The sequence below is a fragment of the Anguilla rostrata genome, chromosome 17, assembly GCF_018555375.3.
Source record: "Anguilla rostrata isolate EN2019 chromosome 17, ASM1855537v3, whole genome shotgun sequence".
NCBI lineage: Eukaryota > Metazoa > Chordata > Actinopteri > Anguilliformes > Anguillidae > Anguilla > Anguilla rostrata.
Genome location: NC_057949.1, coordinates 7394781 through 7418633, shown reverse-complemented (window position 1 = coordinate 7418633; position 23853 = coordinate 7394781). Strand labels below are relative to the sequence as shown.

At 45.9% G+C, this 23853-nt stretch overlaps 1 protein-coding gene and 1 pseudogene across 1 annotated transcript; both read right to left on the bottom strand.

The window, feature by feature from the left end:
• Nucleotides 1-390: 390 nt before the first annotated feature.
• Nucleotides 391-14012, bottom strand: LOC135243365 (DCN1-like protein 3; annotated as a pseudogene).
• Nucleotides 14013-15294: 1282 nt separating this feature from the next.
• Nucleotides 15295-22776, bottom strand: jmjd8 (jumonji domain containing 8). Its single transcript, XM_064315508.1, has 10 exons — nt 22567-22776; nt 21283-21330; nt 19504-19596; nt 19356-19404; nt 18499-18595; nt 17743-17811; nt 17378-17497; nt 16999-17066; nt 16303-16437; nt 15295-15717 (listed from the first exon to the last, which is right to left on the bottom strand). The coding sequence occupies exons 1-10, from the start codon at nt 22668-22670 to the stop codon at nt 15637-15639; spliced, it is 864 nt and encodes a 287-aa protein (XP_064171578.1). The 5' UTR covers nt 22671-22776; the 3' UTR covers nt 15295-15636.
• Between the last annotated feature and the right edge of the window lie 1077 nt (nt 22777-23853).

Here is a 23853-nt window from a genome sequence, read left to right as displayed (position 1 = left end):
ACAGGAGACAGGATCTCTCAGGTGACAGGATCTCTCAGCAGATAACAGGATCTCTCAGGTGACAGGATCTCTCAGCAGGAGACAGGATCTCTCAGGTGACAGGATCTCTCAGCAGATAACAGGATCTCTCAGCAGATGACAGGACCTCTCAGCATCCTTTATCCAAATCATTTTGGTACATACAGAAAAGATGTAAAATGGATGTTCTGCAAGCTACACTTTAGATAAGCATGCTTACTGAGCTTGTCCAAACTGTATACCCTGTGATGCAATTTCACAGGCAGGACGCCACAATACACAACAGACCGAACCTGTTATAATGCACACAGTACGACAAAAAAAAAAGTAATTTGTTTTTTATAGCTGAATTTCGAACACTCCAGCAATAGATTTCAAAGATTAACACAGTTTATTTTTTTATTATAAACCACTGCATTTTGTTTTGTTTTTTGTTTTTTTATTAAAAAGGGAAAACCGAAAATAAAACAAAATAAAACAACCGCTGTGAATGTAAACTGCACTTTCTGGTTACAGGGTCCCCTCTGTTCAAAGAAAAATAAAAACACACACACACACACACACACACACATTAGTCTTTTCGGTATTGCAGCTCATGATGGACTCACACGAGTGAAAGAGAGGAAAAGACCCGAGGGTCAGGCCGGCGAGCAGAGGGAAACTTCTGGAACCGTTCGGCTAACGCTCGACAGAGAGCACGTAGCGCCTGGCTCTGTGGCATTGAGCCCACGTTCGGCTAACGCTCTATAGCGAGCACGTAGCGGCTCTGTGGCATTGAGCCCACGTTCGGCTAACGCTCTATAGCGAGCACGTAGCGCCTCGCTCTGTGGCATTGAGCCCACGTTCGGCTAACGCTTGACAGAGAGCACGTAGCGGCTCTGTGGCATCGAGCCCACGTTCGGCTAACGCTCGACAGAGAGCACGTAGGGCCTCGCTCTGTGGCATTGAGCCCACGTTCGGCTAACGCTCGATAGAGAGCACGTAGCGGCTCTGTGGCATCGAGCCCACGTTCGGCTAACGCTCGACAGAGAGCACGTAGGGCCTCGCTCTGTGGCATTGAGCCCACGTTCGGCTAACGCTCGATAGAGAGCACGTAGCATCTCGCTCTGTGGCATTGAGCCCACGTTCGGCTAACGCTCGATAGAGAGCACGTAGCGGCTCTGTGGCATTGAGCCCACGTTCGGCTAACGCTCGATAGAGAGCACGTAGCGGCTCTGTGGCATTGAGCCCACGTTCGGCTAACGCTCGATAGAGAGCACGTAGCATCTCGCTCTGTGGCATTGAGCCCGCCCCTCTCAGAGCGGACCCCCGGGTGGGGGGGGGGGGGGTCTACGCTGTACGCTAGCTTCTGCCCCAGCACGCCCCCCCCCGCTGCGCAGTTAACTTCCCTCCTCCGCCCGGGACCTCACAGCGACACGCTCCAAATCCAGCCAATCGCCTCGCACGGGCGAGGCTCCAGGAAGCGGTCGTTCGGGCCGACTCAGCGAATGACACGACGCTTTCTGGAACCTTCCTCCCTAAAGCTCTATAGGGAGCAAAAGCCGGTCAATTAACAATTCGAATGGAACAAAACCCAGCATACAGACGAGTGCCGGGGGTGGGAAAAGAAATCATCTAAAATGGCTGGCTAGATTTAAAAAGGGACTACACGCCCTATAATAATAATAATAATAATAATAATAATAATAATAATTTAAATAAAAGTGCCTACAAAAAAAAAAACAATACCATATTTTGGAGCCCTTTCGTAAAAAACGCAAGGCAAATAGGGTGCTGGGGACACACCCTCCCCCCACCCCAGTCTACACACCCCCACCCCACCCCTTCTTTAAAAAAAGAAAAATAATAATAACAACAGCAATAATCATAGTAGCAGTAGCAACAATAACGTTAATCTTCATCCGGATGATTCACAGACGCAGTTCGTCGAGTTTGTCCCTCCCGGCGCACCGTAGCGGTCCTCACGGCGACGCCCCCTCCCGGTCCCTGTCCCTGTCCCTGTCCCTGTCCCGGTCCTCCTCCTCCTCCGCCTCGGCGCGCCTCGTCCTCTCCTCCTCCTCCTCCTCCCGCTTGCGGCGCTCCACCTCCCACTCCACGAAGGAGTCGAAGAGGCTGGGCCAGGCCTCGTCCTCGCTGTAGTTGCTCAGGTCGGGCCCCACGGCCTGCGTGAAGTTGAGGAACATGTTCCAGGTGTCGCGCGAGACGCCGCGCACGCCCGACGGGTTCTCGGCCAGGAAGTCCAGCCAGCGCTCCAGGATGGGCGGCGAGTCCTGCGTGAAGACCAGGCGCCAGAGGGCCACGGCCATGTCGCGCTGGAGCGAGCGCTGGCCCTCCTCCGCGTCCAGGCCGAACTGGAAGGTGAAGCGGTACAGGTCGCGGAAGCCGTCCTCCGCCCGCGCCTCCAGCAGCAGGCGCGGGAAGCGGGCGTGGATCCCCTCCAGGCTGTCCGCCCGCAGCGCCTTGCAGCCCTCCACAAACTCCCGCCTGCGGGGAGGGAGAGAGAGCGAATGGGGGAGAGGGGCGGAGAGAGAGGGAGAGCGAATGGGGAAAGAGAGAGCAAGAACAAATGGGGGGAGAGAGAGTGAGAGCGAATGGGGGGAGAGAGAGGGAGAGCGAATGGGGAGAGAGAGCCAGAGCGAACGGGGGACAGAGACAGGGGAAGAGAGCGAGACAGAATGTGGTTGATGTAAGAGACAAAAGGGGGGGGGGTGGGCAGAAGCGGGGGAGGGGGGGGGGGGTGTGAGAATTATTGGGACTTTCCGAGTAAGAGGGGTTTTCCTGCCGCGCCGCACTGCGGACAGAAAGCACGCAAAGGCTTGTGGGAAAGCCGCGTCGGAGCTGGCGGGGTCACACGCTCTGCACAGGAGGAACAGAAAACATCTGAGCTTCGTTTACGATCCATACAATCAATCAGAATTCAGCCCTGCTCAATACGATCCATACAATCAATCAGGATTCAGCCCTGCTCAATACGATCCATACAATCAATCATGATTCAGTCCTGCACAATACGATCCATACAATCAATCAGGATTCAGCCCTGCTCAATACGATCCATACAATCAATCAAGATTCAGTCCTGCTCAATACGATCCATACAATCAATCGGGATTCAGCCCTGCACAATACGATCCATACAATCAATCAGGATTCAGCCCTGCACAATACGATCCATACAATCAATCAGGATTCAGCCCTGCTCAATACGATCCATACAATCAATCAGGATTCAGTCCTGCACAATACGATCCATACAATCAATCAGGATTCAGCCCTGCTCAATACGATCCATACAATCAATCAGGATTCAGCCCTGCTCAATACGATCCATACAATCAATCAGGATTCAGTCCTGCTCAATACGATCCATACAATCAATCGGGATTCAGTCCTGCTCAATACGATCCATACAATCAATCGGGATTCAGTCCTGCTCAATACGATCCATACAATCAATCGGGATTCAGTCCTGCTCAATACGATCCATACAATCAATCAGGATTCAGCCCTGCTCAATACGATCCATACAATCAATCAGGATTCAGTCCTGCTCAATACGATCCATACAATCAATCGGGATTCAGTCCTGCTCAATACGATCCATACAATCAATCGGGATTCAGTCCTGCTCAATACGATCCATACAATCAATCAGGATTCAGCCCTGCTCAATACGATCCATACAATCAATCAGGATTCAGTCCTGCTCAACACGATCCATACAATCAATCAGGATTCAGCCCTGCTCAATACGATCCATACAATCAATCGGGATTCAGTCCTGCTCAATACGATCCATACAATCAATCAGGATTCAGCCCTGCTCAATACGATCCATACAATCAATCGGGATTCAGCCCTGCTCAATACGATCCATACAATCAATCGGGATTCAGTCCTGCTCAATACGATCCATACAATCGATCAGGATTCAGACCTGCTCAATACGATCCATACAATCAATCAGGATTCAGCCCTGCTCAATACGATCCATACAATCAATCGGGATTCAGCCCTGCTCAATACGATCCATACAATCAATCGGGATTCAGCCCTGCTCAATACGATCCATACAATCAATCGGGATTCAGCCCTGCTCAATACGATCCATACAATCAATCGGGATTCAGTCCTGCTCAATACGATCCATACAATCAATCGGGATTCAGTCCTGCTCAATACGATCCATACAATCAATCGGGATTCAGTCCTGCTCAATACGATCCATACAATCGATCAGGATTCAGTCCTGCTCAATACGATCCATACAATCAATCGGGATTCAGCCCTGCTCAATACGATCCATACAATCAATCGGGATTCAGCCCTGCTCAATACGATGCATACAATCAATCGGGATTCAGTCCTGCTCAATACGATCGATACAATCAATCAGGATTCAGTCCTGCTCAATACGATCGATACACTCAATCAAGCCATAAATCATTACTAGGGCTACCAGTGTATCACCTGGTAGCCCAATTGTCTGGTCGTACCTCTTAAAACTTTCTCCAGTGGGTTCTCAAAAAGGCTACATTTGCTATACAGACGTATTTCCTTCAGACAGGAGCAACACATTATTTCTGTACAAAAATTCTGAAATAATTACAAATTCTGTTGTCGATATTGCTTATCGCGTGTACATTTCGTCATGAAGCTACTTGCAAGACCAACGTTTTTTTTTAAATAAAAGGTCATTATTTAGTGGATCCTCATTTCTCTTCCTCCTCTCTGTTTTTCTCACATTTTCTTCTCCAGCACGGTGACAGTTGGGCTATTTTTGGAGACCCCCCCCCCTTTGCTCGCTTCCATTAAGGCCCTTGTGTTGTTTGACAACTATCAGTCTCTTTCACAACATCTTCCACGCGCTTCTGTTCTGCATCTGTGAGTTAAAATAGCCCCTTACCCTAAACCTTACCCTCACACTTCACTTCACTAGAGAGATCGCTGCTGTGAAGGAGTGGCCCTTCACTTCCTCATTTACTGTTTAATTGATGATTTAATTGTTTAATTGATTTTAATGTGTTAATTTGAGGTCATTGAAACCAGATGCAACAGATTGGCTCCACCGATTTAAAGTGTCTGTCAGTAGGGACAGGGAGAGAGAAGGTGAGCCACTTTGATCATTTGTACTGCTGGTGTTTTTAAAATAAATTATCAGTCTTTTTAAAGTCTTGTTTTACTCAGTTGTTTTTAAGCCTTTTTTTTACAGCTGCATTCAAGTATCACGCTATGAAACACTGTATTCAGAACGTTAAATGAATCAGCCTTCACATATTGCACACATTCAATAGCATGCACTCGCTTAGAAAGATAAAATATATTTAGTAACTCAGCTTGGGATCCACTGACACTGCTCACCAATGAGCTTGTGAACTTTAAAAGCACTGAGACAGAAGAACACACGGATGGAACACATTCTAATATCCATGCTTGGGGGAAAACGACAGTTCTGGAGGCACTACCTTCATCAACTCTGCTTATGGAACTGAGACACAAAGCAAAATGCCTCAGGCAAGAGAGCAAAAAAGAATTTTTTAAAAATCAATGGGGGGTGTATTAATTGAACATACAGGGGAAAATAGCATATTTCACTGTTTCAACAGATCAGGCTTCTGGTTTCTAACCAATTTAGTTTAAAATAGAGAATGTAAAATAATCAGAAATGACAGTAGAATCCTCGTGAATAACTTGTGGGAAAGACAAGTTGGAGAGTAACATTACATTTCACATTTCCTGTCTGCATTTCATGCTCTACCACAGAAGGGACCCCGTTCCTTGATTTTCTGGGGCCAATTCCTCGGGCCCTCAAATGACCCCCCCAGGGGCCGGTCGCACCAGCTGGACGTACGCCCGGTCACATGGTCAGACCTGACGTAGAGGTCAAACGTAAAAAATACAGCTCCTGCACCAACTGGGCGTAGCGCTACATCTGGGCCTAAATTGTACACCTGCTGCGGGGTGGGGCGTAAGCGAAACTTTTGGACTATTCTCGGTTTCCGCAGAGACGAGTCCTTCGAATTAATCGACGAACCCTCGCCAGGGTTAAGGGGACGTCTCTTACCGGGACGGCGCGTTGCCTCTAGCGCCGCAGTTGCTAACGGCGCCAAGGTGTTACGCCAGCGGCGTCCTTCAAAACACTTCAGGGGACGCGATGAATTATTCAAGCAGAAGCAGCACTGTAGCCTAGCAACGCGCACCGCCTAGCAACGCTCGCGCGGTAGAGCGCATCAACATGAGCGCGCGTCGTCTACGCTGGACTCGGCTGCGCCTAGCCATATTTTTAGATGGTGCAACAGGGTGTAAACACCGAGCACAACGTCGGATGTAGCGACAACCGACAGCTACCACCAACCTTTTTTTTTTTTTTTTTAAACGTCCAGCTGGTGCAACCGGGCCCAGAATACAACTTCTTTAGAATATTTTCTTCCCCTCCCCCCATAGGGTAAACCTGATCAGGTGTCACACTCACCTGCAGTAACATGGATATGAAAGAAGCGTGAGAAGAAACACGATTCCTTTAAGCGACAGCCGCCTCTAACTTAACTCACATCTGAGATGATGGCTGATTAAAACCAACCTGTTGGGCAGCGCTACGTGCTTTCTCTATATGTCCTGCACAACCAGGGCACGCTTAGCTAGCACGCTCTGAAGCTGTCAGCAACAGAAGCCTAGAGCCCCTAAACTTGCTGCTAATTTTTTTTTTTCGTAAAAAACCTTGCAACATTGCTACTTCAGTGTGTTTGCTCTCTCTCTAATTTGACGTTTTCAAACGTATCCCGGAAGTAAATCAACTAAAGTTTATCCTTCGTTTTTTTTACTTCACAGCTTCCAATTCCAAAATGGAAATCCAATTGCCCCTCAAGTTTCTGCTCTGTAGTGTCTCATAACCTGACTGATGCTTGGCTGTCTAGTTTTATAGAACCAAGACCTCCCACTAACCCTCAAACCTCTCCCGAACCAGACCCCCTCCCCCTAACCCTCAAACCTCCCCCGACCCGACCCGACCCCCCCCCCAACTTTGCCCTCGCCCAAAAGAAAGGTCAAAATGGTCGCCCCAAAAAACATAACAAAGACAAATAACTATTTCCCTCTTGGCTGTTTCCACCAGAGCAGACTTGCGGAGCAGCCAGGGAACCCTGCTCTGTGCCCGGTCAAGGCACTGGCATTCCTGCTGGCATTGGCACACAGGCCGCCGCCGTGGCAACACTGCGAAACCGCACATCAAACTCGGAGCTTCGCGTGCAGATCACATGACGCGATCCGGCCAATTCAGCAACCCGGCGACGTGCGACGGCTGCTCTGATTTGCGGCAGACCGCTTACGGACTCGCCTCGCCCCAAAACGTTCCTTCAGAACGTTCAGGTCCTCTCAGGTGCAACGGGAGCTCTCGACAACTCTAGTCACGTCTCAGAAAGGAATCGACGGCAGTCTCTTGCGCGGAAGAGTCATTTCCGCAGATTCGCCGACCACCCCCACCCCCCCACCCCCGCAGCCCCGCAGCTCACTCACCTCGTAAACTTGCACATGGTGGCCGCCTGGAACTTCCAGGCCAGGACGAGCACGCGGAACTCGGCGGGGTCCACGCAGAGGTCGCTGCAGAAGCGCTCCATGCCCTCCTCCAGGATGGCGTCGTCCACCTCGTCCTTGTAGCAGCCGAAGAGCTCCTCGATGCGCGGCACGGAGAACTCCTCCCCGCCCGCCGCCGCCGCTCCTCCCCCCCGGGCGGCTCCCCCGAAGGCGCCGGGCCAGTCCTCCCCTCCGCCTCCATCTTCTTGGTGCCGTTGGCCAGCAGGTCCGCGGCCGACCGGGCGCACACCGGCCCCGCCTCCTCCTTGTAGACTCCGCCCCCGGCCCCTCCTCCTCCTCCTATCACTCCGCCCTTCTTGCAGTGGGCCTTGCCGGCGGGGTCCTTGTCTCCGCTCTTGCTGCCCAGCGAGGATGACGGGTTCTTGCACTTGGTGACGCACTGGCCCATGTCTCTCTCAGTCTCTCTCTGTCGCCACCTCGCCCTCCGCCTCCTCCTCCTCCTCCTCCCCGCCAAACCCGCGAGCCTCAGGTCCAGCCGGCCCCGCCCCGCTGCCGACGCTGCTGCCCCGCTCCCGCCGCGCGCCTCAACATTCCATCGGGTGCTGCCGGGAGACGGGGGAGAACAGTCAGCACGGAGCGCCGTGGCAACAGGGGGAAGAAGGGTACGATTGGCTGGGAAGAGCTCCATCGTCTTCCACACACCCGCCACACCAGCACACACACCTGGTCAATCATTCAACATCATCCATCCATTATCCATTCACCAGACACGCAGCTCATCACGATTCTACATTACGCTGAAGGTCTTACCGATTTCTGTCCTCGTCCACAAGCTCCACCTGGGATCAACCAAGTCCGTTCCTCATTTTCTGAGGTCTAATCACCATTTACAGAACACAGTACTTTCCTCTGCATTGGGGAACAATAAATAAATTCCCTTGCATTGAACTTCAGATTTCACCTACGTTAACAGAGAGGCCAGTATTCAACACTAGGGACAAGGCACCAATATCCAAGACCTAAGAGGGTTGGACACGCAACTGTACCCTGCACCCTTCTCAGGCCAAACAAGTGAAGCTAAGCAGGTGCTTGCATGGGAGATCTCCTGCACAAACTTAAGTTGCAGCTGGAGGAGGTGTTTGTTGTCCAGTAGGGGGCACTACACCCCAAACTAAAGAGAGCTCCAATGACCCAGCACAGTGATGGGGGGGACTGCTGTAGATGGTGTCCTTCAGATGAGACTGATGTCCTGACTTATTGTGGTCATTAAAGCTCCCACAATGCTTTTCACTTGACCATGATGTATTATTTTCCAGTGTGGGAGTCGGCTTTTGTTTCAACCAAGCAGTAACACACCTGATTCTACTAATCAACCACTAGAGTCTTGCTAAGCACCTAGAATCAGGTGTGTTACTGCTTGGTTGAAACAAAAGCCGACACCCACACTAGCCCTTTCTGGACAAGATTGGGGACCCCTGCTCTAAAACATGAAAGCACCTAATTAAGAAAAATTAACAGCTTGTTAAAATTCTGGAATTGCAATTTTGGATGGAACAAAAACCAGCATACACAGTGGACCCTCAGGACCGCGTCTGAGTACCACTCTGCTACACTCAAACTGGCAACCCTGAGCAGGATGGGGATATTTTACACTCAAACTGACAACTCTGAGCAGGATGGGGATATTTTACACTCAAACTGGCAACCCCCAGGAGGAAGGTGCTATTCCATGCTCAAACTGGCAACCCTGAGCAGGATGGGGATATTTTACACTCAAACTGGCAACCCTCAACAAGATGGAGCTATTCAAATGTCGGCCTATCAGAGAAAGGCCCACGGTCGCCGCCGCACTGGAAGAATTACACCACGTTCTCAAACATTCACTGCCAGACAGCAGACTTTTCAGTTACTTTCAAATTACATGACATTACATTACATTATAGGCATTTAGCAGACGCTCTTATCCAGAGCGACTTACACAACTTTTACATAGCATTTTACATTGTATCCATTTATACAGCTGGATATATACTGAAGCAATTCCGGTTAAGTACCTTGCTCAAGGGTACAACGGCAGTGTCCTTACCCGGGAATCGAACCTGCGACCTTTCGGTTACAAGCCCAGCTCCTTACCCACTGTGCTACACTCCGTCAAATGCTAATATAAAGTTAGCGTCTGCTCTTGCAGCTTGAGGCAAATTCGCTGTGAGTGATGTGTGCCTTGTCACACTGAGCCCGGCTAGCCAGGAAGGCTCCGTTTCGACATCGCGGTGACTAACAAAGATTGCTTCACTTCGAGTGTGACTCCCTGGGCCCAAAATCCACCCACACCATTATAATCACAGCACGACTCACTCTCCTCTCCCCCTCACACATTCCCGTCAGTTTACTCACTAGCGTAGTGAGGACCATTTGCGTTTACACACACACACACACACACACATATATATATATGCATACTGCTATAAAGCAAATGATGTGGTGGCGCTACAATCAGTTATCAGATTTAAAACTGCAGTTAAGAGAACAGGAAGGAACGCTCGTCTGAGCTCAAGTGCGTCGGACGGCTGTTTATGGAAGAGGAAGTTCAAGCCGTGTGATTCAAGGCCCGCTTCCCAAAACCGCCAACGACTCACGGGGACCACAGGCAACCCCCCCCCCCCTGAGGCTCTCTCCTTCCTCTTCCTACCGACTCGGAGCAGAAAAACAACAGCGCGTCACCGTCGTCTGAAAACACGCGTTCGTCAACGCCGCGACTCTGACTACGCGCAGTCACGGCAACGGGCTGAAGCTGGAACGAAGACCACATGGTACGGGAAGAGGACTCAGCCCCCCTCTCCGAGGTGCATCCAAATCAACGGAGTTCGTAAGCGTGAAAAGACCCGCAAGTACAACAAATAACTACGCAATTCCTAATAATGTCTCTCACATCTTACTAGTACAACTTCAATGTAACAACATAAGAGATACGTTTCAGACTGTTCGCTACTTCATAGCGGTTACAAATTCTGTTCATCTCAGACAGGAACTGGGAACAGGTGCGACTCCGGCTGAAGGTACTTACAGAGGAGTGTCAGAATAGGAGGGTCCAGAGGCCAGGAGGAGTCATCTCCAAAACCGACGAGCTGGACGTCCACGACACTGGAAAACAGACGAAACGGCTTAAATTTCACCTCATTTCTGCTTAACACAGTTCCACACAATATAGTGCTTTCCAAAGCACCGACGCAGTCCGCTGCTTGATTAGAATGCACGTAAAATCAATGATACACAGCAAAGTCGCTCAAATGATATAATTGAATATATTGAGCAATGTAGGCCACTGAATGATACTGTCACTGAGACAAGCATAAAGTGTCCAGATGTCCCACACAGAGCTCCATACATGAAGCCCCCCTCCCCCCCCCTCCAAAGTCTCAATGGTATGTTCCACTGGGGGGGGACCATCTCTGGCACAAGACCACAAGAAATGAATGGCAAGCAAATGCTCCAGCCAGTTGCACTGCTGGGCTAAATAGCCGAGAGAACACGACTCGATTCTACCTGTATCACCTACCCCCCACCCCCTCACTCATTATCCACAGGCTGCACGTGGAAACCCTCCAGAGTGCCCCCCCCTCCCCCAGTCCGCTCTCAGGAACTGGATTGGGCTTAGTACCCAGAATCATATCCATGCAAAATTAAACAAAAACAAGAAAAGGACAGCCACATGTGCGGAAATGGCTTGTGTGTGAAGTACATGGCTATGTAAAAACCGAAACACAAATGCTTTCAAATGGGGTAAAGAAAATCAGCCACAGGAGAGGAAATGGGGGTACTGGCATGGCTCCGCTCTCTCTGCTGACAGGGCTGTCATAGAGGCATGGGCCCCTGAGGTGGGCCCCTGGGGTGGGACCCAGGGACGAGGGGGCGCCCGACGAGGCCAAGGCCTTAACCTGATAATCCTGGGACAGAGAGCTCCGCCCAATCCCTCGCTCTCTCCCTGGCCCCCGTCCCTCTGTGGGAACTCTCCCTCCACGGCTGGGTAAACCAGGCGAAAGCACAGACGATGGCCCAGGCCCCTCCCTTTCCAACAGCCAGGGTGCTGTGCATGGTTAGTGCTCTGGGCAGGTTTCCTAAAGCGCCGTGGCTACGGGACCCAGACGGTTTAAAGCACCGCAAGCCAATGGCTACCAAAAAGTACAGGGACAGGGATCAGCAGGGGACAGGGCCCAGCGGGGGACAGGGATCAGCGGGGGACAGAGATCAGCGGGGGCTGGGATCAGGGGGACAGGATCAGCGGGGGGTGGGGACGCAGCGGGGAAGGGATCAGCAGGGGACAGGGATCAGCAGGGACAGGGATCAGGGCCAGGGGGACAGGGATCAGCGGGGACAGGGATCAGTGGGGGGCAGGGCTCAGCGGGGGACAGGGATCAGCAGGGAACAGGGCTCACCCAAAAGGCAATATTCTACTGAGCTCTCCAGGCAAAACGATGGTGAAGTTCTGTGGTCGTGAGCCTGAGGGGGGGAATCTCACATGGGATTCATGTCTCAGAAGCCCAGCAGCAGCACACTAACAACGACCACTCAACATGCCTGCCAGTACGGGAAGGGTATAGGTTTAAATGGAGGCATTCAATTAGACTATTACTAGGATGGTTTCTCTTAGTTCTTAAGTCTTACATTTTTTCACAACATTTTTATATCATTTTCAGTACTCATATCATTCATTTAAAAAAAACAAAAATGTTTCTAACATTTTGAAATGGAAGGAATGAAAAGAAAACGGTATTAACAGTTAAGCTGAAAGCCCCCTTAAATAAAAAAATTAAAAACTTTAGGTTCTTCTGCGTGTTCACTTGCGGGACAGTATGCAGTGTCAATATTACTGCGATAAAACTGTGATTAGGATTTAATTCTCCTGAACCCATTATAGTGGAAGTTAAACAAAAAACGTGGGGTGGCAATTAATTAGGCAGGCACACTTCAACAGCGCGACAGTGCCGTTGTAGTTCCCCGGGAACATGTTAGGGCAAGATTCGCTAGGGAGGGTAGCTAAGCGGCAACACCACAGGGGGCCAGCCAGTCATCCCAAATCCATCTTCGAATGAAATCTTTAACGTTGTTCAACCAAAAAATATTACAATAAAACATCTCACAACAGTGAATGTATGTAGCATTGTCATGTTGACTTACCGTGATGTTGGCGAGTGGCTTTACTTTATCCAAGTTAGCTACGTTCTTAGACCACGATTGTCCCATCTACCGATTGATTTAATCTGGGAATCTGGTTTCGGTAGGACATTGAATGAACAGGCACCAGAGAGTTGTTTATTTAAACTTAATTTGATATGACGGAAACAATGTTTAACCCATAACTTCTTCTTGTATACCAACAGCACCAGCACGACACAATCACCCACATAAACTAGATAAAGAATCTGCTCACTAAAGGCCTTATAAAGTTTTAGGAGTTGGCTCACCGACACAGTCAGTTAGCTATGCGACAAGGCATTTCGCATAAGCTTTCCACAGCAATGATCTTTTCACTTCAACGGAGAATAACGTTCACTTGTTAAAATGTCACCGTGGGATGGTGTGAAAATTGATTAGAATAAACATTTGGCATACACAGATGTTCCAACAATGTTTAAGTATAACTTTGAACCATGACATCTCAATTCTATTCATCAATGTGACAATCTCGATTTCCGCATATGATTAATTTAGTTTGTTTCGAGTAATAACCAACTGCCTTTTCACTGATGTAAGCGCCGAAAATACAGAACAAACAGCACAGACAGCTAGTAGATTTTATGTTTGAAGCTGACAAACAGCTTCTTAGAAAGCTAGCCTACCTACCCAGTAAGAATAGCAGGGCAGAAGATCGCTTATATATCAGTCAACTGGCGAGACACTTTATATAGAAAATAAAATCCCCACGAGAAAAATCAATAACACTGTTTCAAAGCATATCGCTGGCATAAACAAACTCGTTAAAAAGCCAGTCAGCTTCTCCTGCTGGTAAATACTGGAGAATAGTCGTGGGACCTAAAAAAGTAGACAAATGTGAAACAAAGCCATCGACATTATGTTCCAACATCCTTACCTTTTAAATGGATGGAGATATTGTTGCAGAATAGACGGTCATTGCGTCCTAAGCGTAAAGCCAAGGCAGGCAGGTTGGGAAACAAAAACAGCCACAACAGACAGAAAATACCTAGCCAGCTAGCTGTCGCAAATTGCTAGCTTAAGCTACGAACTAGACCTGTCTTTCTTAAATGTCAGTCGCGTACCACTTCGATTATAGGGCCTAAACCTTACCTTGATGCGTGTTGTCAGGATAATAAGTTGGACTAAACTGGACGTCAATAATGAGTTTCTTTATGCTTTCTCTCTCTTTCTGTACCTTTCCATTGAGTGGACATTACTGGGAATTTGCCCTGCGTCATTTCCGGTAGCGCTTCGACCAGCTACCTGCGCGTAACGTCATCAGCAGCGTCGTCATTAACAAAGCGACAAGTTAAAATCTAAATAGCTTGTCAGTATATATTTAAAACATATCAGGTAGTTTGGTATAAGGTAGCAAACATAAATCTTAGAAAGGACAATGTGCAATAACATGGCCAAGCCTATTTATGATGATGATGATGATGATGATGATGATGATGATTATTATTACTATTGTTTTAAATGATTATTATTGTTGTTGTTGTGATTATTAATATAATTTAAATAATAATAATAATAAATAACCTAAAATTAAGTTAAATTCTATTAACAATAAAATTTACATTTTATCAAGTGCTTGTATTGATGTTAAAATTCACAATTGATTAAATTCAAATTCATTTTCTGTGTTAAGTGGTTCTTCTCTCATCATAAAAAAAAGATTTTCAGAGAAGAACCACTTAACATAGGAACAAAAAAACATTTAGAACTGGTTAACACATGATGCAGAAGACAAGATGTCATGACCACACTGCTCTGGCCTGAATAAAACAACGATCGTAGCAGTTGGTGTTAATCATTTTTTTAACATTAACTTTTTTTTGAAGTGCAAAGCTGCACCAGCACCACTGTGGATGCAGAACATAGCATCCGTACAGTGGCATCGTTTGCTTCGCAGTCCCCAGTGGGGTCTCCAGAAAACAACATTATTTAAAGCATGCATTGCTTCAGTCATAAATAAGGCATCAGTCACATCCATACATTCTAAAATAAGCTGTGATTGATCTTTCTTATTCAGAAAATTTTGTTTTTTTTATCACAAAAGTGGATTTCTCAATAGGCTATATTTGTTATGCATATGTATGTTGCTTCAGACACAAATAAGACATATTTTTTCATTAAATTATTTTCAAAAAGAACCAATTTTGTTATGGATATTTCTTATCATATTTACATTTGATCTCAAATTCACTTAAAAGATAAAAGGCTACCATGAAAAAAATTCCAGATCAAACTGTTTTGTAGATGTTCCAGCTCCATGTCTTTCTTCTCCCTCTCCAAAATTGACTTCAATGACGAACCGCGACCAGCCTGCATTCGGTGATTTGTGTGTTCTTCCAGGAAGCGTTCTCTTCGGGGTTACTTTGAATACGGCGAGCTGTAACCCCGATAGCTTTGAGTGCACTGCTGTTCTGGAATCCAGTATTAAATATAGTGACCAATAAAGACAACTAGTTACGAACGAGAAAGCGTCTGGTCTTATTTGTGATTGATGTGACAGTTGCACTGGTCATCTAGGAATAACAGCAAAGGACCTATCTTCATAAATATTTTATTTTCTTTGCAGTGCAATTTACAAGTTCATGTTATGGTTCATGATCTGCCCATAAAATTGATTGCATCGTTTGAGTTGATATCGCAAAATTTACGGGTAGGCAGTTTGTGCTGGATGCAAATAAACATTTTTACTCCCAGAAGCAGTTTATAAACACTCAAAATATTTGTGCTTGTCAATTGAGTAGCGATTTAGTCACTTGGTAGCAGGTAACTGTTTGGAGTGCCGATACTACACGTGCTTTCAGAACTCGGAGTGTACGTCCTCGGGACTTCCCCGTCTGGTTTCCGGGGGGACGGGAGAGGTCATTTCCTCCCAGGTAGTCACCCCAGGAAGGTGGAGATGAAGACGCTGGTGTCCAGGTTGAGGGTGGCGTGCCACCAGTGGTCTGGGAAGTACAGCACCTACCAAACAAGGGGTCAGAGGTCAGGCCAAGACCCTTTGAGGGTATTTACATTTCACCAGGGATAAACAAGCTGCTTCTAAAAGCAAGGTTATATTTTCCGTGTAATCTTCAGGATACCTGTATGATTTTTCATATATACTGGGCTATATATTTGGCTACTTTAACCAGGTGGGCAGAATATTTTGGCACACACGTCACTTTCCAGTGACCAATGGCTTTTCACAGGACATTAATGTGCAAACCAGTGAGATGTCCAACTAGTTAGCACTAGCAGCGCAATGATATTGCAGACCTCAGTAGTAAGGAACATTCAGCCAGTGAACTGCCAAGGAAGCTGCACGGATTTGGCTCATACTGAGGGCTCTATTTACCAGACAGCGCGTGACGTGCCGCGAGTCGTCGCACTGGCGAAGCGGTATGTTTTTTTGTCGTGGGTTTTGACGCGCCTGAGCCGTTGGGTAACTTCGCGTCTTACGGATAAACAGCCCTTGTGGACTGAGGGCCCACGATGCTGAATATCACAGACGTTCCACTCTGGTCAGAGAGACGCGCGGTTCTCTCACTGACTGACTGACTGACTGACCTCCCCGGGCCGAATGGTGACCTCGATGGGCCTCTCCTCCGGGGGGAGGGTGGGGTAGGTGTCTCTGACCCAGGACAGGGTGGTGTGGTTGGGGTGAAAGTGAGGCTCTTTCTCAGGAGGGTACAGAAACCAGCGCTGGGAAGAGCACAGGTGTTCGATCAGTACAAAAACACAGATTTAATACAAACAACCAAACAAACATTCAGTTTTTTATTTTTAATACATTTGAGAAAATTTTTTCTAAAAACCTGTTTTCATTTCGTCATTATGGCGTATTGTGTGTAGATTGATTGAATTCAATCAATTTTAGAATAAGGCTGTAATGTAACAAAATGTGTAAAAATTTAAGGGGTCTGAATACTTTCCTAAGGCACCGTATGTGCTGTCTTATATAATTTCTTTTCTAGGGATTATATCAGAGAGAATCAGAGGTTCAGTGGAGTGATGAAATGCTTGGTATCCAAACAGCCTCTGTGTATTATATAGATCTTTCCGTAATATAATTATTTTACCTTTGTGAATGGGTCCCTCCATTACCTGTGTTATAGTGCCTCGGGTGAATCTGGCACCTGCTCTGACTTCATGTGTTTTTTTTTTTTTTTTTTTTTTGCTTTGTTGAATCTAATAAGCAAATGTATTTTCCTTCAGATCTGACACAAACCCCCAGGGCTGTTTCTTGTCTCGTGGGGAAATTACCTTTCTGCCGTAGATGACTTCAGAATATCCGGGTCCGTGCCAATGAAAGGGTACCCCAGTTCCAGCGCCTGAGAGGGAGAGACGGAGAGAGAGACAGGGAGAGAGACAGGGAGACAGAGAGAGACAGAGAAAGAGAGAGAAAGAGAGATGAAAGATAGAGCGAGAGAGAGAGGGAGAGTGATCAGAATGGATCCCTCTCTCCACTCCCAGCCCCCACAGCCTACACAGAAGGTAGTATCCAGTTACTCAGTAGAGCTACTTGAAGAGTATTTACTTGCTTTAGACCCAAAACAGTCTTAATTAGGAAGTATCTAAAATAACTCTTTAAATCCCTTTAAAAGCAACAAAGGGCTGTCCAGTAGAGTTACTGCGACTTCACCTGCAACGCCAAAGCTGTACGCCCCACTGGTGTTCGGGAGGGAGTAGCGAGGAGGCTGGTAGTGGTCAAACAGCGAGCGCCATTCCGTGAAGTTGTTGTCTCCGAAGAAATACAGGGTGTCTGCCAGGAAGGAAACCAGACCTGCAATTCAGTCTTGGGCGCGCCTCGTATTTTACCGGGCTAAGAGCCACGCAAGCAGTTAATACGGCCTCCCTTACTTTTGATTTTAAAATTGTGTTTGCACACAGTTAGCACTCAGTGACAGCGTAAGAGATGGAGCACTAAAACCCCTTTCGACTTCATGACAAAAAACAAAGTTGCGGCGAAAATTTTAAAAAGAGGAACAACCGATGGCCAAAACTGACCGCTGCCCAAGGTGTCCAGCGACTGGGGTCTCAGCAGATGTTCCACAAACTCTTGGAATGGGACGTCCACTGTGGGGGGGGGCACAGACGGGGTTCCATTACAGTAAGCAACACACCGACCGAACCAGATGGAAACGTCTGCAGATTCGGTCAGAGGGTCGAAGGAGAATGTGGGGTGAAATCGGGCGGCAGTGTAGCATAATGGGAAAGGAGCAGGTCTTGTAACCAAAAGGTTACAGGATCGATTCCCAGGTGGGACACTGCCGTTGTACCCTTGAGCACGATACTTAACCTGTGAGTGGCTACAGTAGTCTGTATGAGCCTGTGAGTGGCTACAGTAGTCTGTATGAACCTGTGAGTGGCTACAGTAGTCTGTATGAACCTGTGAGTGGCTACAGTAGTCTGTATGAACCTGTGAGTGGCTACAGTAGTCTGTATGAACCTGTGAGTGGCTACAGTAGTCTGTATGAACTTGTGAGTGGCTACAGTAGTCTGTATGAGCCTGAGGCTACAGTGTCTGGACTGTGAGTGCTACAGTAGTCTGTATGAACCTGTGAGTGGCTACAGTAGTCTGTATGAGCCTGTGAGTGGCTACAGTAGTCTGTATGAGCCTGTGAGTGGCTACAGTAGTCTGTATGAACCTGTGAGTGGCTACAGTAGTCTGTATGAGCCTGTGAGTGGCTACAGTAGTCTGAATGCTAACAGAGGGTACGAGACACAGTGCTAATCCTGAACAGTCTGAATTTTGAAACTGACCTTTCCTGTAAGAGTAGGTGTTGGCGGTGCTGAGCCTCACCAGCTTCTCCCCATAATCCCGCAACAGGTTATCCCTGGAGCACAGGAGCTGGAACTTCTGAAAAGCCACATGAACAGGACGGCAACTTCACACAGTGTTAACACAAAGTACTAACTTTATGATTTGTAATCAAACAATTCACATGGGGTTAAAGTGCATATTCTCTGGTTTAATCAAAGAGTATTTTTACACATTTTGGTTTTACTACGTAGAAATTGGCGCACTTTTTATGCACTGTCCCAGGAGCATCGTCATGCTGAAACAGGAAAGGGCCTTCCCCAAACTGCTGCCACAAAGTTGGAAGCACAGAATCGTCTAGAATTTCACTGCATTAAGATTTGCCTTCACTGGAATGAAGGGGCCTAGCCCAAACCCATGAAAAACAGCCCTAGACCAAGGGGTGCCAAGATGCTATTGGTCATGTAGTGTATATAAGGCGCGGCAGCTAACTAGTTAGCCAACCGTTGCAAACTAAACTTGTAAAATAAAAGCATAGTTATAACCAAGAGTTTACTTCGGCCTACTCAACACTGACAAATATGACAGGCTATTAATTTGACATTGCCTGATTTATGTAGTAATTCACACTAGGCTGTGTTGATATATTTTCTATTAAGACGAGAACATCATACACTATAATTTCCTAGAGGCGGCTATATATAGAAGAACATTTTTGTGACTGAGGTCTGATGAGTGTTTTTGGGAGTGGTAAAAAAAAAAGAACAAAAAGGGGCTTTAGAAACATAGGCTTAGTAAGCCAGCACGTTTTTTTGTTGTTCTGACTGAAGGCAATTTGTGATAAACAACCAGTTCTTACCGTGTTATCAGAAAACCCTCTCAGGACAACTGGCTTGGAGTAGGCATATCTGACAATAAAAAAATAAAGGTATAAAAACAAATGGAAACAAAAAACTTATCATTTTTAAACTTAAAATGTCACACTGTACACATTAGAAGGAACCCACTGTTGGATGAACTGTGAATAAGTCAGTGACTTGTCCCAGATGTCAACATCGCACGGTCCCTCATCAGTCAAATTATGGTCTTGATCTGCGTTCCTATTTATGAAATATCAACAGGCAAAATTAGCATTTATGTCAGCAGTACAGACGACAATTCAGCATTAATCCTAACAAAATAACTTTAGTTCGGCCATTCCATGGTAATGGCAGCAAATTACCACCTTAAACTGAAGACGGATAGCAGAGATGGACATATATGACCGCGGTCAACCTATCCACTCGTCAAATTCGTGTTCGCAACTACACTGTGTACACTGGTAGTCCGGTCAGCGCAAAAAGAGCGATTTCTTGCAGAGACGACTTATAAAATGTACGGTGTTCTCGTTTCACCTAGCATTTCGTAGATTACATAATCTAATAGGACAGTCAATTACTATATTTTAATGAACTTTTACAACTTACAATTGAGATTGCAATAGTTACCACAATCACTCCACACAATTTGAATGAAATCATTCTCAAACTATGTGCACACCCAACATTAAAATGTTTTACCGCAGGTAATTTGGAGACCTGGGAAAATAACCAATTAATATAATATATGGGATTTAAATGACTAAACGTTTGGGAGCATATTACATAAGATTTTGCCATAATTAGTCCAAAATCTCTCTGTACTTCAGATGACAAATGTCCATAGTGTATATATCGTAATCAATATGTTTTACAGTACCGTTTTGGAGATATGGCGACTAAAGTTCATTATAACTATATGAATATATAACAATAGTATTTTGGGAGTCAATTACCCTGATTTTTTTTTCCATAATTAATACACACTTCCACCTGACTGGTGATAAGCAAGGCGCAGACCATATTCGTGCCAAGTATGTAGTTGATTGACTGTAAGAATTTTGAGATATGCTCATTTAAGATCAGGAGTACACTGCACAGGATTTTTTTCATAATTAGTTCACAGTTTCAGCTGATTGGTGTTTGACAAGGCTCAGTCTATATGCATTCCAATTAGGAAGAGGTTTTCGCCACATACGATCATACCCAGTAATCATATCTCCAAATTTCCACAGTAAAACCTATTCCTGTTTGGTATACATATAGTCTGGGTCTTGCTAATCACAAATCAAGTAAGTTTTTACTAATGGCTAAATCGTATGTAATATACTCTCAAACTTCGTTTTTGTCATAGATCCCATAAACAATTGCATTGACATCAATCGGTTAATTCCCAAGATCTCCAAATTGCTGCGTAAAAACTGCTTCATGTTGGATGTGCACATTGTATTAAACCAGACTCAAACTAATTTAGCATAGCCTATTTGTGGAGTAAATCCTGCAATTTCATTCATAGATTGCAGCAGAATAGAACAATATATTAATTCCCTGTCCCAGTAGATTATTTTATTTTAAAATACTAGGTGAAAAGATACCACTGCATATTTTATCAGCCGCCTTAGCGAGAAATCGCTCTTTTCGTATTTTCTGACGTTGTGTTTACCTGACTACCGCTATACACACGGCAGCTGCGCACACGAATTTGACGAGCGGATAGTTTGACCGCAGTCAGGTATCAGCATACCAGCTTCTGACTACCGTATTCGCATTTGGACTGTTTAGCTTACTACAGTATGTAGGTGAAGCCAACTATATGTGCCTCACTGACAATTGCTCGACGAACGCTAGTTACCCTTAATTATCACATAAAACTATTCAAAGTCGCTCAACGTCGGCAGCTCAAAACGTTACCGGCTTTGATGCTCTTACCACCCTCCATCGCTGCCGGGCACGCCGTCCTGACCATCTGGACACAGCCTTGCAACCGGTAGCCAAAGCAAAAGGATAGAAATCGCTTGAATCGCGGGATTACATTCCATCTGCTTTCAATTTAAAAAAATACAAGCTTCTTCGGGTCAGTTTCAATGTGCAATAGGTTCACTTTCCCCACAACTTCAGTAATCCGAACCGTATGCGATTGTACAGTTCTTTCAATTCCCTTTAGATCCAATTCTTCCTGCCATCGGCAGCCACTCAGAGACAGCCACGCAGAACAATGGGCGTGGTATTCTAGTGCCTGTATCTTTTTTTTCTTTTTTTATTCAACGGATTGGGCAAACATCAGAAGACCAGGGATTGCCATTCTCCGAGAAACTCGCAAACGTCCAGTGGTTACTCGAGGAATTGCAGTTTAACAAGCCTCCGGGTGCCAAAAAGCACATTTCCCCATTCAAAACTGCGAATTTACCCTGGTTAAATAAAATTATTTTGGACAGTACTTTTAAATTCTAAAATGTCTTCACGCTGAATTAATTACTATCCAGGCACCGATTTTTTCTGAGCCCCACAGAAGAAAATATGAGATTTATTTAATTCCAAATGGGTCCGAATTGTTATTGTTATTGTATGGGATTGTATGTTGACACCTTGCACTAAGGCAAATTCCTTGCCACATCGTACTTGGCGAATAAATAATTTTGATTCTGATTCATGGTTTTACGTCACAGAGCGCGCACCTGTTCACACGGGCACACCCGCGCATGAACGGGTTGTGATAGACGCATCCGTCTGTGATAGGCTGTGATAGACGCATCCGTTGACTAAACCGAAAAAGCTTGAACTGGGGGAGTTGCCTGGACGGTACAGAACCGGTATCAGAGTAGGCATACGAGTATTAAACCTTGACCTAGGATTAAATCAATACACCGTCATAATTGTTTTGATCATATTGTTAATTTGATATTATTACTATTACTATTATTAATAATAATGTTACCTGCCATAACATTCTTGTGTCCATTGCTTATGGTGACAAATGCTGACAAATAAATGTTGCTCTTAAATTAAAATGCTATTAAGACTGTTACCTGTTACTCTGTTACCTCTTTACGAACGATCCACAAGTTCTAGCTGGTGGTTTTGTGTCAAAGCTGAAAAACATGTTTGTAATCACAGTGTGAGATCCTGTGAACCCAGGGCCTCGAGCAGGATGAGAAATGTACTAGATACTTCTTCTGCAGGGCACGGTCAAAAAATAATAACATCTGTTCTTACCACAGCAGAGGGGTGGTGGTGTCTGAAGAGGCTAAGGTCCGAGAGGTGGCCAAAGAGTTTTTTGAGAGCCTGTACCACATAAGCCCCACAAACAGGGCCCTCATTCCTGGGCTACCGGGACAAACATCTGGGGAATCAGCATGTGGAACCTCAGTTGAGCACCAAGGACCTCACCAAGGCTGTGTGCTCCCTTACCCAGCACAAAGCTCCTGACCCGGCCAAATTCTGTTCGATTTTTAAACTATCTGTTTAATTTCAAGCCTAATTGGACACACCTTATTCTACTAATTAGTAGCTCCACAAGATCTTTAGCTGTTTGATGGGGTGCACTTTGTTAGGGTTGGAGTAAAAACCTACAGGGTGGTAGATCTCCAGGAACAAGGTTGGCCAGCCCTGGTGTAAAAGTACTATAGCTTCCCACATCATGACATCTATTGCTGAATGTCAACTACAAATTAACTGCAATATATGAATGAGTTTATTGTTTCCCTGACTATTCAAGGGACTTTTAAATATTGGCCAGCCAATGTTGCTGATAAAAATGTTTATTTACAGTTTTGTGTTGTGTGCTGTACAATGATAATTCTGCAAATAATTATCAGCCAAAGGAAGCTGATTATTTCAAATTATTTTCATATCTTATCCGTGCAGTTCTTACTGAGAAATACCTAACCACTGCGGGGCATAAAAGGCACTGTGCGAATCGTTTGCCACGGGGGAAATACAAATACCTTTGATGAAACTTTCAGTGGAATTGTGTTCACATATGACTATATCCACTTTAGAAGCACATGATTAGTAAACCTACGATTCCTGCACCTTTTCAACAAGGGGGGTAGACCACTGGAAAAAACTGATCTTTTAGTCCAAAAGGGCTCCCGTTTCATTTGTGAAATTTAACCCGGCACATGTACTGTTTTAAATATGAAATGTTTGCTTTTCTAATGCATTTGATGTTATGTAGTATAATTGGTAAGGAGTGGGTCTTGTAACCTTAAGGTCATAGATTTGATTCCTGGGTAGGAAGGTACACTACCGTTGTACCCGTGAGCAAGATATTTAACCCGCGTTGCTTCAGTATATATCCAGCTGTATAATTGGATACAATGTAAATAGTTGTGTAAGTCACCCTGGATAAGAGTGTCTGCTAAACGCCTGTGATATAAATTTATTTTTCTTCATAACTTGTCCTTTGTTGTGTAATGCTGGACAATAATTATTCCATTTAGTTCTGTTTTTTGCAGTTTTTATATGACTGTGAGAAGCACATACACAGAAAGCCAGGAG